At 48.7% G+C, this 15,647-nt stretch overlaps 6 protein-coding genes across 6 annotated transcripts; 2 read left to right on the top strand and 4 right to left on the bottom strand.

Moving 5' to 3' along the window:
* Positions 1–2,747: 2,747 nt before the first annotated feature.
* dspC (dual specificity phosphatase YVH1) lies at positions 2,748–4,244 on the top strand (the record flags this gene model as incomplete). The annotated part of the gene is made up of 4 exons (XM_041691080.1): positions 2,748–2,791; positions 2,925–3,146; positions 3,393–3,743; positions 3,806–4,244. The coding sequence occupies 4 exons, from the start codon at positions 2,748–2,750 to the stop codon at positions 4,242–4,244; spliced, it is 1,056 nt and encodes a 351-aa protein (XP_041544601.1).
* A 2,851-nt stretch (positions 4,245–7,095) lies between these two features.
* On the bottom strand, positions 7,096–7,398 carry AKAW2_51179S (uncharacterized protein; the record flags this gene model as incomplete). The annotated part of the gene is made up of 1 exon (XM_041691079.1): positions 7,096–7,398. The coding sequence occupies one exon, from the start codon at positions 7,396–7,398 to the stop codon at positions 7,096–7,098; it is 303 nt and encodes a 100-aa protein (XP_041544600.1).
* Positions 7,399–7,571: 173 nt separating this feature from the next.
* On the bottom strand, positions 7,572–8,403 carry AKAW2_51178S (AAA-ATPase Vps4-associated 1 family protein; the record flags this gene model as incomplete). The annotated part of the gene is made up of 4 exons (XM_041691077.1): positions 7,572–7,686; positions 7,742–7,806; positions 7,881–8,165; positions 8,287–8,403. The coding sequence occupies 4 exons, from the start codon at positions 8,401–8,403 to the stop codon at positions 7,572–7,574; spliced, it is 582 nt and encodes a 193-aa protein (XP_041544599.1).
* A 427-nt stretch (positions 8,404–8,830) lies between these two features.
* On the bottom strand, positions 8,831–10,460 carry AKAW2_51177S (putative acyl-CoA thioester hydrolase; the record flags this gene model as incomplete). Its single annotated transcript, XM_041691076.1, has 5 exons — positions 8,831–9,384; positions 9,439–9,620; positions 9,675–9,971; positions 10,025–10,089; positions 10,152–10,460. 5 exons carry the CDS (start codon positions 10,458–10,460, stop codon positions 8,831–8,833), a joined length of 1,407 nt encoding a protein of 468 aa, XP_041544598.1.
* Positions 10,461–11,261: 801 nt separating this feature from the next.
* AKAW2_51176A (L-lactate dehydrogenase) lies at positions 11,262–12,646 on the top strand (the record flags this gene model as incomplete). The annotated part of the gene is made up of 3 exons (XM_041691075.1): positions 11,262–11,376; positions 11,449–11,500; positions 11,557–12,646. 3 exons carry the CDS (start codon positions 11,262–11,264, stop codon positions 12,644–12,646), a joined length of 1,257 nt encoding a protein of 418 aa, XP_041544597.1.
* A 315-nt stretch (positions 12,647–12,961) lies between these two features.
* Positions 12,962–14,404, bottom strand: AKAW2_51175S (uncharacterized protein; the record flags this gene model as incomplete). The annotated part of the gene is made up of 1 exon (XM_041691074.1): positions 12,962–14,404. The coding sequence occupies one exon, from the start codon at positions 14,402–14,404 to the stop codon at positions 12,962–12,964; it is 1,443 nt and encodes a 480-aa protein (XP_041544596.1).
* Positions 14,405–15,647: the final 1,243 nt, after the last annotated feature.

The following is a 15,647-nucleotide window of genomic DNA, read 5'->3' as shown; positions in this document are numbered from 1 at the left end:
TTGTCAACAAGACAAACTAAACCACCCCCATTTTTGCCACAATCAGCCTGAATTCCTCCTGCGTGGACCATATTTCACGAACCTATTGTGTAAAAATGCAATCAATCAATGCGCAACACCACCACCACACACACACACACGGCATCATCTGCGGTATTAATGACAATCCACCACTCAGTCTCTACGGCCAAGAAATGGGGCTGGGAGGGGGAAGACTCAATAAAACTTCTTCTTTTCCCTCTATAGTTTTAGTAATAGTTTTACTGCAAAACTGTTATAGATACAACTTTTCCTTGGGCGAATCTTACGCGCCCACCGACAAAACCCAACCTAACTAAACCTAACCGTCGCACAGACTGAACACGCACTCATGCATCCACAGCTTAGTTAGTTAGTTAGTAGTTACCCAGGTGGTTGTAGTGGTGGCAATTCGGGGGAACTACACCGTTTGTGTGTGGTGGCACTTCGGTTTTACCTCATAGGAAGTTACTAGTAGTACTCCGTAACTAAACCATTTATCTGGGTAAGTAGGTCCTTCAAGAAATTCCAATTATCGGACTTTATTGGCCCGATTCGTGCAGGGCAGCAACACCATGGGACAACTAGCATGGGCATGCAAGGCCAATGAGACCCCCGGTCGCTTGTGTCCTATCCGCCTAGCTACCTACACTACTATACTAATTTAACCCCATGGATTCTTAGTGCAGCAGGGGTGGGACATCAGATAACCATGTCTTCTTTGATAAGTTACTATACTACCGTAAGTACTAAGTAGGTCAGTAATGGGCTGGTTTGGATGATTCGTCCGGTATATTGACACCCCATACTGTAAGAGGCAGGTACAACAGGTTGGAAAGGAAAAAGGATAAGGCAACCCACGCAAGCAAGGAAAAGAATGTAAGAAGGAGTAGTAGTAGTAATAATTGTCCGAGGAGAAAGGTCGGGTTAGGCTTAGCATCTCTCGTACAAAAAGCGCCGTCAGCCTTAAGCCTTAAGGGGCTGCAGACTAAATCTCGTGCACAGGCCGTGTCTTGAATTAGTGATCGATAGTTGATAGGTATCATGATAGTTTCCGACCCTGCAAAGCAACCATCACCTACCGCACCTATTTCTGGTCATATCAAATGATTTGGTCGTATTTGGCATGCTTCAGTCCTGTCGGGAATCCATTTAATTTGTAAGGCTGCATATGTGGACTAGAAGCCAAGTCATCAGACAGTCCACAACCCACCCTGCAATATGGTTACCCTGCGGGCTTTCTGGGTAAAATATGGGTGGTTGGTTACACTGCCATGATAAGATAGCCCTTGTTTTCCTGCAGGTGGGTAACAAGTTGTTTCTAAATGCGGTTCATGCTTGCTTCTTCTTGTCCAAGGTTTATCGACTTCTTGATTGGTCACGGGAGACTGAATCAAGCATTATCTACCGAGCATTTACCTCTTGCATGCGCAGTGGACCAAGAAACCTGGTTGTTTCTTGGCCTGTCAGCGATTAACGCTTGCCTGGGTCGTACCTATGCAGTACCAGTCTCGGCGACTGAAACTGGTTGGCAGCCAATAAATGCCAGCAATGGAGTGATTATTGCTGGATGGATGGATGGAACACGTACTCGATACGTACTACAGGTAGGACTCTGCTTTAGCCAGGCAAACCACGTCTCATCGAATATGATATAATCAGGCGCTAGAGGATTCACACGCCGAACTATACCTGCGCATAGACCATATAATTGGATTGCACACTCTTGACCATGATACCACTAGCATTCATCTCGGCCGGACTATAGTGCGATTTCCATTCCAGACCAGCTCTCGAAGCCTTGGCAGCAAACAAGGCCTAAGCGATGAGCTAGATCGACGACCGGAACCGGCGACTTCTAGCTGCTTGGGTAGGCACTAGACTAGTATTACGAGCACTAGCATCTGAGCCTGACTGACCGAGGACTATCTAACTATCTACCGGGGACTGTTTTGGCCTCCTCGGCTCTGAATGTGACGGATCAAACGACCTATTGATTTGGTCGAGATCGTCTCGATAAGTTGCAGTAGTACGACAAGGCCTTTCTTGGTTTCCTATCAAAAATTGCCGCTTCAATTAACCAGACTGAGACGCCAACGGCGTCAGGCCAGTATTGCTCCGGACATATCACGCCCTCTGAGCCAGCGCCTCTGTGCCATAAGGGGCCTAGATGAGGATCACGCTGGTAGCGGGAGGGAGCCGGGGATCCAGGAGCTGGATGCGCTGGCTAATGGGGAGCCAATTGCATGTCACACATCTTGTAGACTTGCGGGATGGATGAGGGGTAACGAAGTGATTAGAGGAACCAAGGGGGCTGTGCAGCGTGTAATTCACTCCTCTAAAAAGAATTATTGCCAATGATCGTATAGAGGAAGAGCGTAATACGCTGGGCCAAGTCCGTGCTGCATGCCAAAGCCGGCCGAAGGAATGACCGTTAAGTTATGCGGGGTCTGTCTTAATGCCTTAGGTGTCAAATCCCTACTGCTGTTATGTTACCCTTACCCTTGCCCTACACCCTAAGTTTCTTCCTTCATGCCGTTATTGCAGGATTGCGTCCAGCCAATCAGGTGCCGTCACAATTTCTTGGCGCCATATCGAATGTTCAGGTCCGATCTTGGCTATCATTTATGGCCACTCTGCCTCTTATCATCGTCATACTCTTTCGCATCGTCGACCCGGTCTAGAGCCATCATTATTCATCTAGATCGCTGTTTCGATAGATTGCCAACATGGCGATGAATCAGATCCCTGGACAGAATATCTACGTTGGAGGGTTGGTTACCTTGTCTCTCACTTTCTGTTACCATACTAAACCTTCCTTTGGCCCGTCATATGATGGGCCAGGGTCCAAGAGGGGTTATAGTGCTCTGCTCTCAGGAAGCTTGCTAACACCGAGTTGCACGTAGCATACTGGCACTCAAGAACAAGGCAGCCTTGACTCGAGCAAACATTACACATGTTGTTTCCGTGTTACGCCTCCAGCCAGCTGATGATATCTTCGAGTCTTTTCAACACCACTGTATAGAGGTCGACGATGTCGACGATGAGAACTTACTAGAACATTTCCCAGCTGCTGTAAAGTTCATCCAGTCCGGTCTTGATGCCGGCGGAGGAGTGCTTGTCCATTGGTTAGTTTAGTCCCCCTCGTTTATCTGCTCTTAGGATATCTCCACGTGTTTCCTTGGTAAGACCTGCTCTCAGGTCTTTACCCAGGACTGGTACCCTACCCCTTCCTATTACTTTAGTCCTGTGCTTTTATAATGCCTGCTGAAGCCGTGCTTTAACATCACGTGATTCATAATGTTCACTTGACCTTGTGTAACAAAGGTGTTCGATTGCGCTTCTAAAATGACAAGCGTGCTGACGGTTAATAGTGCGATGGGAAAATCCCGATCAGCCACTGTTTGTATCGCGTATCTGCTCAACCGTCAGCCTAGCGCACTGACACCAGAGTCCGCTCTTGACATCATCAGACAGAACCGACCGCTATGTGAGCCAAATCCTGGGTTCATGGAGCAGCTCTCCGTCTACCATCAGATGGGATGTCCAGATGATGTTACCAGCCACCCCCTCTACAGCCGGTGGCTTTACCGCCGCGAGGTGGAGGAGAGTGTAGCATGTGGTCGAGCACCCGAGATGAAGTCCGTGCTGTTTGAAGACGAGCAGCCGCGCCAATCACAGGAGCCTGCGGGTCGTATGACAGAGATCAAATGTCGCAAATGCCGGTTAGTCTTGATTACGATCCTTTCGAAGCTTATCTATGAGCTCCTCCTGACCATATCACCAGGCGCAAGTTGGCGACCACGCAATTCATCATTCCCCATACCACTCAAAAGAACGCCAGAGCATCCACGGCTGATTGCGCTCATGTCTTCTTGCACCCACTGACGTGGATGCGCCCGTCGCTCTTTCCTGGCACCGATGGAGAAACCTCCAGCTCGCCTTATGGAGCGCCGCCAGAAGACGCCCCTTTGTCTGGCCGTCTGACTTGCCCCAACTCGTCCTGCGGAGCTAATATTGGCAAATTTGCCTGGCAAGGTATGCAATGTAGCTGCGGCGAGTGGGTTGTCCCTGCGATTGGCCTTGCAAAGGCCAGAGTGGACATTTCCGAGAGGGTCAACATTATCCGCGGACCAGGCAACTTGCCAGCTGCGATGGGCATTCGTCTGCCGCCTGGAATGCGGTCTAATCCCACGGATGAGAGCAACGGACGCGGAAACCTTTAGACTTTGGTAGCGCTACCTAACGTTGACTTCGCCAGGGGTAGATCACGGCGCAGCAAGGCTCCGTCGGAAGTCTAAGCATGCTCGTTGATAGGCTCCCTTAGCCACGTCTTTAAATGACGAACCAGCGGGTCGCAGAGCCAAATTACGTCACGTGGCATTAGAAGCGGCGCCATCTGATTCCAAAGTTTAGGAAAAACGATAGTTGAACTGAAAACAGACAGAGATGGTCCATGAATAGACGGGCCACGCACGCAAGTGTGGCGTTCAGAGCTTCTACTATGGTATGCGGAGGCTGGCGGAATAGCCCGAATCCGTACACTATTGAAGGCACAAAAGGAAGGACACAACGCAGCTATGCACAATATAGACTCGGGTCTAGACTAGATTTGGGTATGGTCTGCGCTCGACAGGTTTCAGACCCTGATGCCGATCATCCCGCGACAAGTTGGAACAGAGAGCAAGGTCGAGATAGACATACAGTTTACTACTACCGGTCCAGCACGCAAGAACCCAGCCAATGAGAGCAAATGCACCACACTAGCTTCAGCTATCCCAACTCAAGCCTCGGCGGCTACAAGCCAGATGATCTTATCAAATCAGTTAGCCTAAAAGGACTGATTGGATTCAGCTCGTGTCGGGTGGGAAAGAGGAAGGGAATGAGAGGGGGGAAATTGTAGAACTTCTAAGCGCTAGGACCTGTCAGGATCCAGGGCATAACCCCACCGACCCCACGAGGCTGTTTTAAGGCAGCCCCACGGGCCCCAGCTAGCAGCACCCAATCAGGCGGTGACGTAAGACCCGGGATCTGCGAAGCCAGAAGGGCAGATCGGGGAGAAAAAACAGAGTTCTCGGGGCCTGGCACAAGTTCCTGGGCCTCCCCGATGACTAATGATTCCCGGCGCGCGCGACAACTGTAACTTGCCAAGCCTGCTGCTGCTTTTCTGCTCATCCGGGCTAGGTTGGGGAGGGGGGAAGAGAAGGGTGGGTAGAACTAGCGAAGGTCTAGGCTGCTTCACTAGCGCCGGCACGGGGGCTGTGCAAACTGCTCTTACGCAACTGGGGCGCGCTAGCCATGGATGAGCTGATCCCGGGCTGGTACATACCGTATTTTGAAGATTACCTTTCTTTCCGGTATTGTTGTGGTGCAGGGAAGATTATGCGTATTTTTCATTTCATCTGTATTAATGCCTTGTATATACCATTAGGATGGAGTAGTATAATGAAGTGGCAATCCTGCATTCATCATCATCATCATCATAAGTTACTTACTTACCTGCCTAAACAAGTAAATTAGTAGCTACCAACTACCTAGTACTCCCGGATAATCATTCTCTCATCCCATACCACGAGATCCCTTACTCTAAAGACAAACTCCCCTAAGAAATATAGCACTATACTCTACTCTACCTCCTACCCTAACAAAACCAACAGTACTTTTATCTACTTATGCCCATACCTACTACTATTGCTACTACTACCTAAAATATTCTAGTCTCCGCCCTACATGACGTCAATCTCATCTCACGATCATCACAAGTAACATAAATACTATCCAGTAGGAGACACAGTATAAGATGTAGTCGTTAAGTTAATCTTGGCGTTATTTACAATCATCATCCCACCAACCAAACCAAACCAATCCCATAAAACCAGAACAAATAATAATAATAATAATAATAATAATAATAATAATAATAATAATAATATTAAAACAATGATGATAATAATAATAATATTAAAACAATGATGATAATAATAATAATAAAGAGAGGTACAACGATAGGGGATAAATCTAACACCCGCCCTACAGGGCAAAATAACCACTATCTATTCTATCTATATCGCGGGCTGAAAAATGGGGTTTTGGGGGGTGGAGGGAGGGGACAACTAGTTAACTAGTTGGTTAGTTAGGTCAAGGGAGAACCTAACCGAGTCACCTCACTCACCTCACCCATCCCCTTTACTATGGGTGTATATTTTCTGTATATAGCTGAGTGCATTAAGAACATGGGCCAATATTGGGACGGAGAGAAAGAGAGCGCGCGCGCGCGAGAGAGAGAGAGAGGAGAGAGAGAGAGAGGGGCTAAGAGTTAGTCCTGGAAGATTGGGATTGGGTGATACTAAGTTGCACTGCCTCGTTTGGGGATCCACTGCTTTGCATGAGGAGTTTCCCCTTGTCTTTCTAACTAACTATCTTTTTTTTTCTTAGGGGAGTATTATTACTCTGTAGGGGAGTGGTCAGGAGGGAATGAGGGGGTGAGTTATTTATCTGCCTAATATGTGTTATTACAGAGTTGTTGATGGGTTAGATGGATGGATACATTGTCTAGTTATCTATAGTATATTGTATGTTGTATTCATCTAACTACGCATGCATCACATCGATGCTTAATTTCATCGCTTATGGAGCATAGTGCATGTGACGGGTTTCTGGGCATGGTCCGCGCGTTTTCTGTTTCTCTGTCATTCTTTCTTTGGGGGGGGGGGCGCTTATTTTTGGGTTTGTTGTAGGAGGGAAGTCGGTACGATAGTTCTTCGATACGAGCAGTACAGTTCGCTTTCTGATTCAAACACAACACGGTCATCTGGTTATGTCTTCTGAGTACTACAAGCTCCGATCGGGTTGCTAGATCAGGCTGCAAACCCCTGGTTGTAGCCTTGTAGGTTTTGACATCGCGTAAGGCTGTCAGACGCCCTGCGTTCTTGGCTCCGTTAGGCAGGCAGTTCGCTTCTAGAAGCTATGGTACTTCCGGGATCCGTTAAGGCTGTGCAAAGTGTCTCTTAAGGCTTCCGTGTCTTGCCGGGAATGTGAGACAGTATAAGCTGCTTCCGGTGAGCCGCGTAATGATGGCTATTCTAGCGAGGGCGGATATGAGTTTCTGAGTGACGGATATGTCGGTAGAGAGCTGAGCGATCGTCGCTTGAGCTGAGTAGTAGTGTAGTAGCTAGGCAGAGCACTGAAGCCGGTATAGCAGTTGTTCTCTGTATTGAAGTTTGACTTGGTCGTGACATGTGGCGTGTCGCCTTGCAAAGCGCGGTGACAGTGTCTCACGCACGAGCAGATGTACTCGCGTCGCAAGCCCGTATCCGATACACCGACTGTCCAGCATCTGCTGATGTCTGACTCTGAGCTCCTCGTCAGCCAGACAATCATCAGGCGATCATATTCAACAAGCCCGATACAACCACAGTGAGCACCGAAGGATCCAGCCACAGGCTAGACATACCAGGCAACCCAGAAGGTAAACTGTAGGCGTCCGTCCACGTCGTCAGCATTCCCGCATCCATCCACAAGAACATCATCATCTTGCAGCTCCAAACTCAAGCTCACAGCCCCCCAGTCGGGACAGACGGGAACAGAGAAGGATCCTGTAAACGCTGACGATTCCTTCTAGCCATCTCAGCATTGCGCATCCTGTCAATACGCATCTGATAGAAGTTCCTACATGAATTAGCAATAATCACATATAACCCCATACAAGAGCAGAGAGAAATACTTATGCAACGCAAATACCCTCGGCGAGTCATCCGACGAGGTGGTCGATTTCTTGATACTCTCGATCTATGATATGTTAGCGAATACATGTAAAGCCAAACAAGAACATAGAAGAAAGAGATGTGAAGAGAAGAACGAACCTTATCATCCCGTTCCTTTTGCATTTTCTTATCCTCCTCATCCCCCTTCTTCGTAGCAGACTTATCATCCTTTTCCTTGTCTTTATCATCTTCCTTCTTATCCTTCTCCTTCTCAGCGTCCTTGTTCTTCTTCCGCTGCTGCTTCTCCTCATACTCCCTCTTCACTCTCTCAATCTCCCTCGCCATAGCCTCTTCTTTGGCCTTGGCGGCCGCCGCTTCTGTATCGACAATAGGAGAGCAGAAGTGGCGGTCTTGGAGGTGAGAGGGGCAGACGTAGAAGAAGTCCTGGGTTATACTTTAGTCTTTGTGCGATAATAATAAACTCCTTGTTCATATAATAATAAATCATAGTCATGCATCTGGGGAGAACTAAATAGAGAAAAAGAAAGTAAAAGGGGCCTCATACCCGATTATCAGGGGTGATTAATACACTACTCGATGGCTTGTAGCAAATGTAACATGCCTTGGCGGCTGTATCTGCTACTCGGCGCAGATGCCAGATGTTTTGGAGGGACATTGACATGGTGTCTATTCTATGTATAGTTGGGTTTTGGAGTGTTTGTTTGTTGAGGAAGTGAAAATTTGTTGAATGATATTGAATATTGTTGTGTTTTGGTTTGGTTTGGTTTGGCGGGGAATTGATCGATGATGTCATGTGACATGGGTATAGGCTGAATACTAGTAGATGGACATTGGTTCGATATGGACGATACTGTTGTGTAGCAGTGTTGTAGCTGAAATATATTGTTGGATATAGGAGTTATACATACTATTGGCACACAAGTATGGGATGTCTGAATACGTAAAGGTTCAATCACATTGAACATTAGTGTTGACCTGAATATGTTGACATGACAACTTATATATCACTACTATGATACAGAACAAACCAACTGCAAAGCAACTGAAAGTCTACACTATCTACCCAAACTCCATAGTAGTAGTAGTATCTACTCCGTAACACTATCCTTCAGTCCTCTCAGCGCACTCGGCTCCTTCGACCCATGCAACATAGCCGCCGCATTCTCCGACCGTCTCCTAGCATCTGTCCAGATCATAAACTCATTGTAACTCTTGGGCATGACCTGCACATCCTTCTCCACGAGGAAGGTATAATTGAACATGCCCGTGGGCTTCTTGGTTCCGTGCTCCACATCTCTCACCTTCGTGTCCACCCGCACCCGCACCTTCGTGTACTTGCTCTCCACGCCCTCGCGTTCCAGCGGCTCCGTATAAGCCACCGTGGCGCGTAGATACAGCACGCTACCCACGGGCACGGAGTTCTCGAACGTGCTAGGGTCCAGGGAGATGAAGTTGGGGCGAGAGTGCGAGAAGGACGCGGCGCAGCAGAAGGCAAGCTCAAAGGTCTGTTTGAGAAGGAAGCCACCGAAGATCATGAAGTTGTGGCGGTTGCGGTCTTGAGGTTGCATGATCATGGCGGATTTGAGCACGGTGTCGCTCATGAAGACGTTGTTGGAGGGTCGTTGGGCGGGGTTTTCGGGGTCTGTTGTTCGGTTATTGATGAGTTATATCTTGGACTGAGGGGAAGGGCACTTACTGAGATAGGACATTTCCTTTGTCCACATGGAGTGAATGAGGTTACTCTCTTCCGCATCGGGGGCTGTCTCAAGAAGACTCTTGGATCGTAGTGCCTTCTTGGCTTGGTAGTTCTCTTCGCCTTGCTTGAAGAGGAGACGCTCTTCGGCTGTTTCGACCACTAGGGGGGCGATGTTGACGGGCCTGGGGTGCCAATTTTAGTACCCAGACGGTTACAGTAGAGTAGCATCGGCTTACTTCTTCGTCGCAGGATCCAACGACACCATCGTAAACGCACAGGTGATGAGCACATCCTCCGGCTCAACCTCCTTTCCCGGAGCAGGAGCCTTGGCCACCTGAATGGAGATCTCCATACTAGAGCGACCCGTCGCATACGTGACCTGACCGCTGAGTTCGAGGTCACAGATCTCCATCAGCGGATGCTCAATGGTAATGCGATCCACGGCCGCCGTGACCGTAGTGACCGAATCACCAGCATGTCTGTAGGCAATGACACCCGCCAGCGCATCGAGGTCCATAAGCAGGGACCCCAATCTGCAGCCATCAGTGAATTATCACCGCCAAAGATAGATATCAGAGACACTAACCTGATATGTCCTGAAGCATTAAGATACGTATCAAGCAGCCATTTATCCTGAGCCAGAGGCAGAACCTAGACTCAAACACATCAATCAGCTAAATCCACACCCCTCAAAGGCCAGCAAGTGCACCTACGGCGCTATAATAACTATCCGACATCTTCTTCGGCGTCAGATCAGGTTTCGCCGAGGGCGCAGCAGTAGCCCCCTGACTAGACTTTGCAGTCTCGCGACTTTTCGTGAGTGCCTCAATCCAAGGAGTCTTAACTCTCATAGGCATCCAAGTAGGTCGGAATGCGGCATTGTGTTGACTGGGGTGAAAGTCGCGGGCTGAGAGCAGAGATCGGTGCGCAGGTGAGCGGACACTGCTACTTAAGCTGGTCGGGGTGTTGGTAAGACATTTGGAGCGCGACGCGGCGGAGCGTCTTGTACTTAAGCCGAACATGGTGGTTTAATCCTAGAATATTCTGAATCTATGAATATAGTGTACAGTTGCAAAAGTGAAAGAAGAGACAAGTATGGATCAAGATGATGTGTCGAACACGAAGATGAACTTTCGGCTTCGGTAGTTGAAGCGGATCTCCCGACGGCTGTTCCGGCTCCGGCTTCAATGGCCGGAGCAAGTCGGTAACGCGAGAAAGTATATTTCCCTGGCTGACATGGCGGGACCGGTATGGAATAAGTGAGCCATTGAGTTATATTTACATGTTAAACATATGAACTGGAGGTAGGGTGATTCTTCAACCCCGTGAAAAGATATAAGGGTGAAGTGAAGTAGAGAATGAATCGTGATGATCCCGACTACTGTGCAATGACATCATCGCCGCTGCTCTCCTCCGATATCGACCATCTCATGTACTAAAAGGGGCCATTAACAGGAGCAACTATGCCCCCCCTGAAGAGGGAGCTACTCTGTACCTGAGCTCCGGTGTGACCAAGAGAGAGAGGGACTGCGAGTCAGGCAGAAGCTGATCTTCAGGCCAATTTGCTGGATGGCCTCAGGAACCAACTTGGTTTCTCGCCCGAGAGCTGCGTCAAGGTGAAGTCATTCCAAGTATAAATTGGACTTCTTACTTTGTTTATCTGTTGTGGTTTTCTTATTTTCCCGTAGTATTGCATTGTAGAATATCTTTTGTATATTTCTGCAATTCGTCTATCTCAGATAGAATCTCCATATAGATAGCATCTGTCTATACTTCAATCGTCTCTACACAACTGCAAGAAACATTGTTTCTATACTTCAACCATGAGTGACCCAACCAACCCCAACATTGAGAAGCGAACAACCCCCCAATGGGCTCTGTACCAGCGTGAGAACTTCTGGAAAGTGAATGATGGCCAAACAGTCCCGTTCAACACAGGTACACACCACTTCCACATCCCTACTCCATCCCCACCTTGCTTGCTCGCTGACAAGACTATCTGTGCAACAGACCCCAGAAAGCTCGAAGAGGAGGCGCACAAGAAGCTAAGCCAAGGGGGCTGGTATGCACCTGCACCCTCTCCAATGGACAAAAAACCCAACCCATTAACCCATCCAGGTTCTATGCATCCTCCAACGCAGGCATGTCCAACACCCACCTCGCCAACCGGCAAGCTTTCTTCCGTCATCGGATCATCCCCAACCAGCTAGTAGACACCAACCAGCGAGACACCACCACCGAGATCTTCGGCCACAAAGTATCCGCGCCAATCGGCTTCGCGCCCATCGGGATCAACAAGATCTACCACCCATCCGCCGAGCTCGCAGTAGCCAAAGTGGCCGGCGAACTTAACCTCCCCTACTGTCTTTCCACAGCAGGGAGCACTCCCATCGAGAAAGTCGGCGAAGCCAACGGCCAAGGCAACCCCCGTTTCTTCCAGCTATACATGCCACATGATGACGAGCTGACCTTGTCCCTGCTCAACCGGGCCTGGAAGTCCGGGTTCGATGCACTGATTCTCACAACTGATACCTGGCAATTGGGCTGGCGGCATGACGACGTCGCCAACTCCAATTATGCCTTTTACCGCGGCATCGGGGCGGACCTTGGCTTGACGGATCCGGTGTTCCAGAAACGGTGTCGCGAGGCGGGCATTGACCCGGAGAAGGATGTGGTGGCTGCATCGGCCAAGTGGATTGATTCCGTCTGGCATGGGCGTGCTTGGTCGTGGGAGAAGATCCCCTGGTTGATTGAACAGTGGAAGAAGATTTCTGGGGGTCGACCGTTCGCTATTAAGGGGATCCAGTCTGTGGCGGATGCGAAGAAGTGTGTTGAGTATGGGGTTGATGGGATCGTGGTGAGCAATCATGCGGGTAGACAGGTGGATGGTGCTATTGCGAGTCTTGATGCGTTGGAGAATATTGCCAATGCGGTCGGTGATCAGATTTACATCATGTTTGATTCTGGTGTTCGTGGAGGCAGTGATGTCGCTAAGGCGCTGGCTCTGGGAGCTCGCTTTGTTTTCGTCGGTCGGCTCTGGATCTGGGGTCTTAGTATCATGGGTGAGGAGGGCGTTCGCCATGTGATGAAGTCGCTGTTGGCCGATTTCGATATCTTGATGGCTGTTGGAGGGTACAATAGCGTTAAGGACTTCGATAAGTCCATACTAGGTAAGGGTTTCAGGATGATTTCTTGGGATGGAAGCTAATGGTGTTGTCAGAATCGTACCCGAAGTCATACACACTCATCCCGGACAAGGTTCTTTAAAGTTCCCGATAGTGGATGGCGGGTGCAATTTTTTAATACCATTTCGTTTAGATAGGGGTTATCGCGAGCTAGCACTGGTGAAGTAAGAATGAAGGTTGATTGATTAGAGAAGGACTTCGAATGTAAGGTAATATGATCCGCACGCTGTCCAAGCTCTAGAAAATATGCAGATACAAATCAGCAGCAAGTGTAAATATTGCACACGTTCCTCGAGTTCAGACGTCAAGTGGGTGCGAAAGCCTTCCCCCAAAGCTAACTAGAGCCAAAGCATGAGAGAAGCAATCGCCAAAGCAGAGAAGAAATGCTGAGGAGCGGGCATTGTCATTCCACTTCCCGATTCAGCATCCGAAGAGCTACTAGAGCTAGCAGAGCTCGTTGTAGTCGTTGAGCTGCCCGTTGTTGTGGATCCCGAGGTACGGCTTGTTCCAGAGCTCGTAGAGTTCGACGTAGAGCTGCTGTTCGAGGATCGCTCTGCAAATCCAACCCGTAACTCATCGTAGTCAAACACGGCATACACATTCTTGAGGAAAGTGTCGCCCAGGAGCCAAATGTCATCGCCGAAAAGGTCATAGCTGATAATGTTCGAAACGCATCCAGAACCAGAGGTTGCTCCTACGTAGTCCTTTGGCGAGATGGTGTAATTCACACCAGAGAATTGCACTTGTAGCTTAGCGGTTGTGTTGCACGGGATAATGTGGTAGTTCCCAGAAGAAGTGGCGTCGGGAATCAGACTGTGCAGCGTCTTCGAGTCGCTCGAAGGAAGCATAGCGTAAGACGTTCCGGTATCGATGATGGCAGACTTGTTGGAGAAATCGCATGAAGTGCCGCTAACATAGACATCGTCCACGGGAATGCGCCAATAGCTGTCCGACCCGACGGTATCGGTGTAAGTGATATCGCCAGTGTACTTGTCCTTGTCAGTAGTGCCAAAGCTGACGGTGCCGTCTTTGGCGGGGCTACGCGAAAGGGCAAATCCAACGATGTTCGACTTGAAGACGTTAGTTTCTGCAACAGCATCCATGAAGGTTGGATTATTGTAGGAACTATCGTTGGTTCGACCGAGACCGAGAATGCCGTCCATGGGGTACGACTCGAAGTTATCCGATGCGTTGGAAGCAAGCCCGAAAGTCATCTGTACAGTTACATTCGCAATCGTGAGCTTGTCTTTGCCTAGCAGGCCGCTGACAGACCCGGTTCCGTAGCCCACACTCCACTCTTCAGATGTCATTTCAAGCGTTGAGGAATCGTCCGATCCGAAGGTGTTGTGCATCGTGCAGGGTGTGGACGTGCAGTTGGTACCGAAGACCCATGTATCAGAGCCTCCTGTGTCGAGCAACATGTACATAGATTTCTCATCGGATCCAATATTGACAACAGAGATGTATGATATGTCGCTACCATCTTGATCGAGAGCGGCGGTGTTGGACCAGGAGGGAGTTTCGGCTACCACAATCTTGAAATTATTGTCACGGCGAACAGGAACCCTTTTGATGTTCAGCGACAGGGACTCATCGCTGGAAGATGAAGTGGAGTCGTCTGTCAGAGCATCGCTCGGTTTTGGCACAGGCAGAAAACGTCGAGATAATGAGTCACGAGCTGAGATGTCATCCGATGTCTCGAGTTCGATGGTGTATGGGATGAAAGCCGTGGCACTGGCGCAAAGATACGCTGCTGTAACAAGACGCTGTGAGAGATGCATAATTTAGAACAAGCAAAAACCAGATGCAAGCGAGGAATGTATCGACAATTGTCTGATGCAGACGATGAGGTGCTGGACGCTCCTATTCCAGCCAGATCAGGTGGTACAAATGTATGATGATAAGAGTAGAATTTAGTTTAAAACAGATTGAGAGTAATATTTCATAGATGGAGTCAATGGCAGAATGACACAATCAAAGACAATGCTCTAGAAATATCAACGATAGAAATTGCTAGTGAAAAGGCACAAGTCAAGATAAAAAGAGATGATCAAAAGATAAAGTGCTAGAAAACGAATGCTGAACAAAGAGAGTGAATAGGAAGAAACGAGGCGAGGAATAGAAAAAGTAATCAGAAAAAAGTTATTTGTTAATGTCGAGACAAAGAAGGAAACCAAGAGAATGAACACGGAAATGAAGGAAGAAGAAGAAAAAAAAGGAAATAACACGCAAGTGCTGTTCATGCAGTTAAGAATTAAGATGCAGCCTCCAGGAGAATTCACACTCAGGCACAGAATGATTATGCTTACATCGTGGGGAGACCCAAAGCCTAAACGGCCCACTCGGCAGGTTTTCGCGGCGCAACGGACGCCTGCGACTGGCTGCTGCCAATGATCCAGGCCTCGATCTACAGGCCTTTTTTTGGCGGCGGTGGAGCCCAGGCAAGACCGATCATGTTTTTCCCCTGAGCACAGTTGTGAACTTGTGAGAGACGTACAGGCAGAAATGAGTCCGTGAAACATCAATTTTCCATTCTTAGTATCATACCCTCCTACTATCGGTTTTTAGCAGTGATAGATTAGATATCCGGTGCCCTTGGCGGAGAATACCGTACATATATAGCACAGACTACCTACCTACCTAGGAGTTCAGAGACATTCCCCTAGGAGACAGTAATTTCGCCAGCTAATCTTAAAAAGAAGCTCTCCTTAATATCCAAATTGACAACGAAAAAGGCCCGTTCATTTCGCATCTTACCTAAGAGGGGTTGGCCACCTAGTTATGTGCGGTGTCCAGAACATGCACCAACCATTGCGATGACGACTCCTGCGCCACAGAGGGGGCATCGTAGTCGACAAACTCTCATCATCAGCCCCCTCCAACTGTAGCTTGGCATTTTAGTGGATCCGTAGGGCGTCGCATTGCAGCTGCAATAAGCCAACGACCGTCGAAATTGACCCCGTAGTCAGTTGGCTGGGAGCGAACAACCAAATATGACGAGTCATCTGAAAACACCCATTGGTA

This window comes from Aspergillus luchuensis, chromosome 5, assembly GCF_016861625.1.
Source record: "Aspergillus luchuensis IFO 4308 DNA, chromosome 5, nearly complete sequence".
NCBI classification, from domain to species: Eukaryota; Fungi; Ascomycota; class Eurotiomycetes; order Eurotiales; family Aspergillaceae; genus Aspergillus; species Aspergillus luchuensis.
The sequence above is the reverse complement of the archived record's forward strand: the minus strand, read 5'-3'. Positions and strand labels throughout refer to the sequence as shown.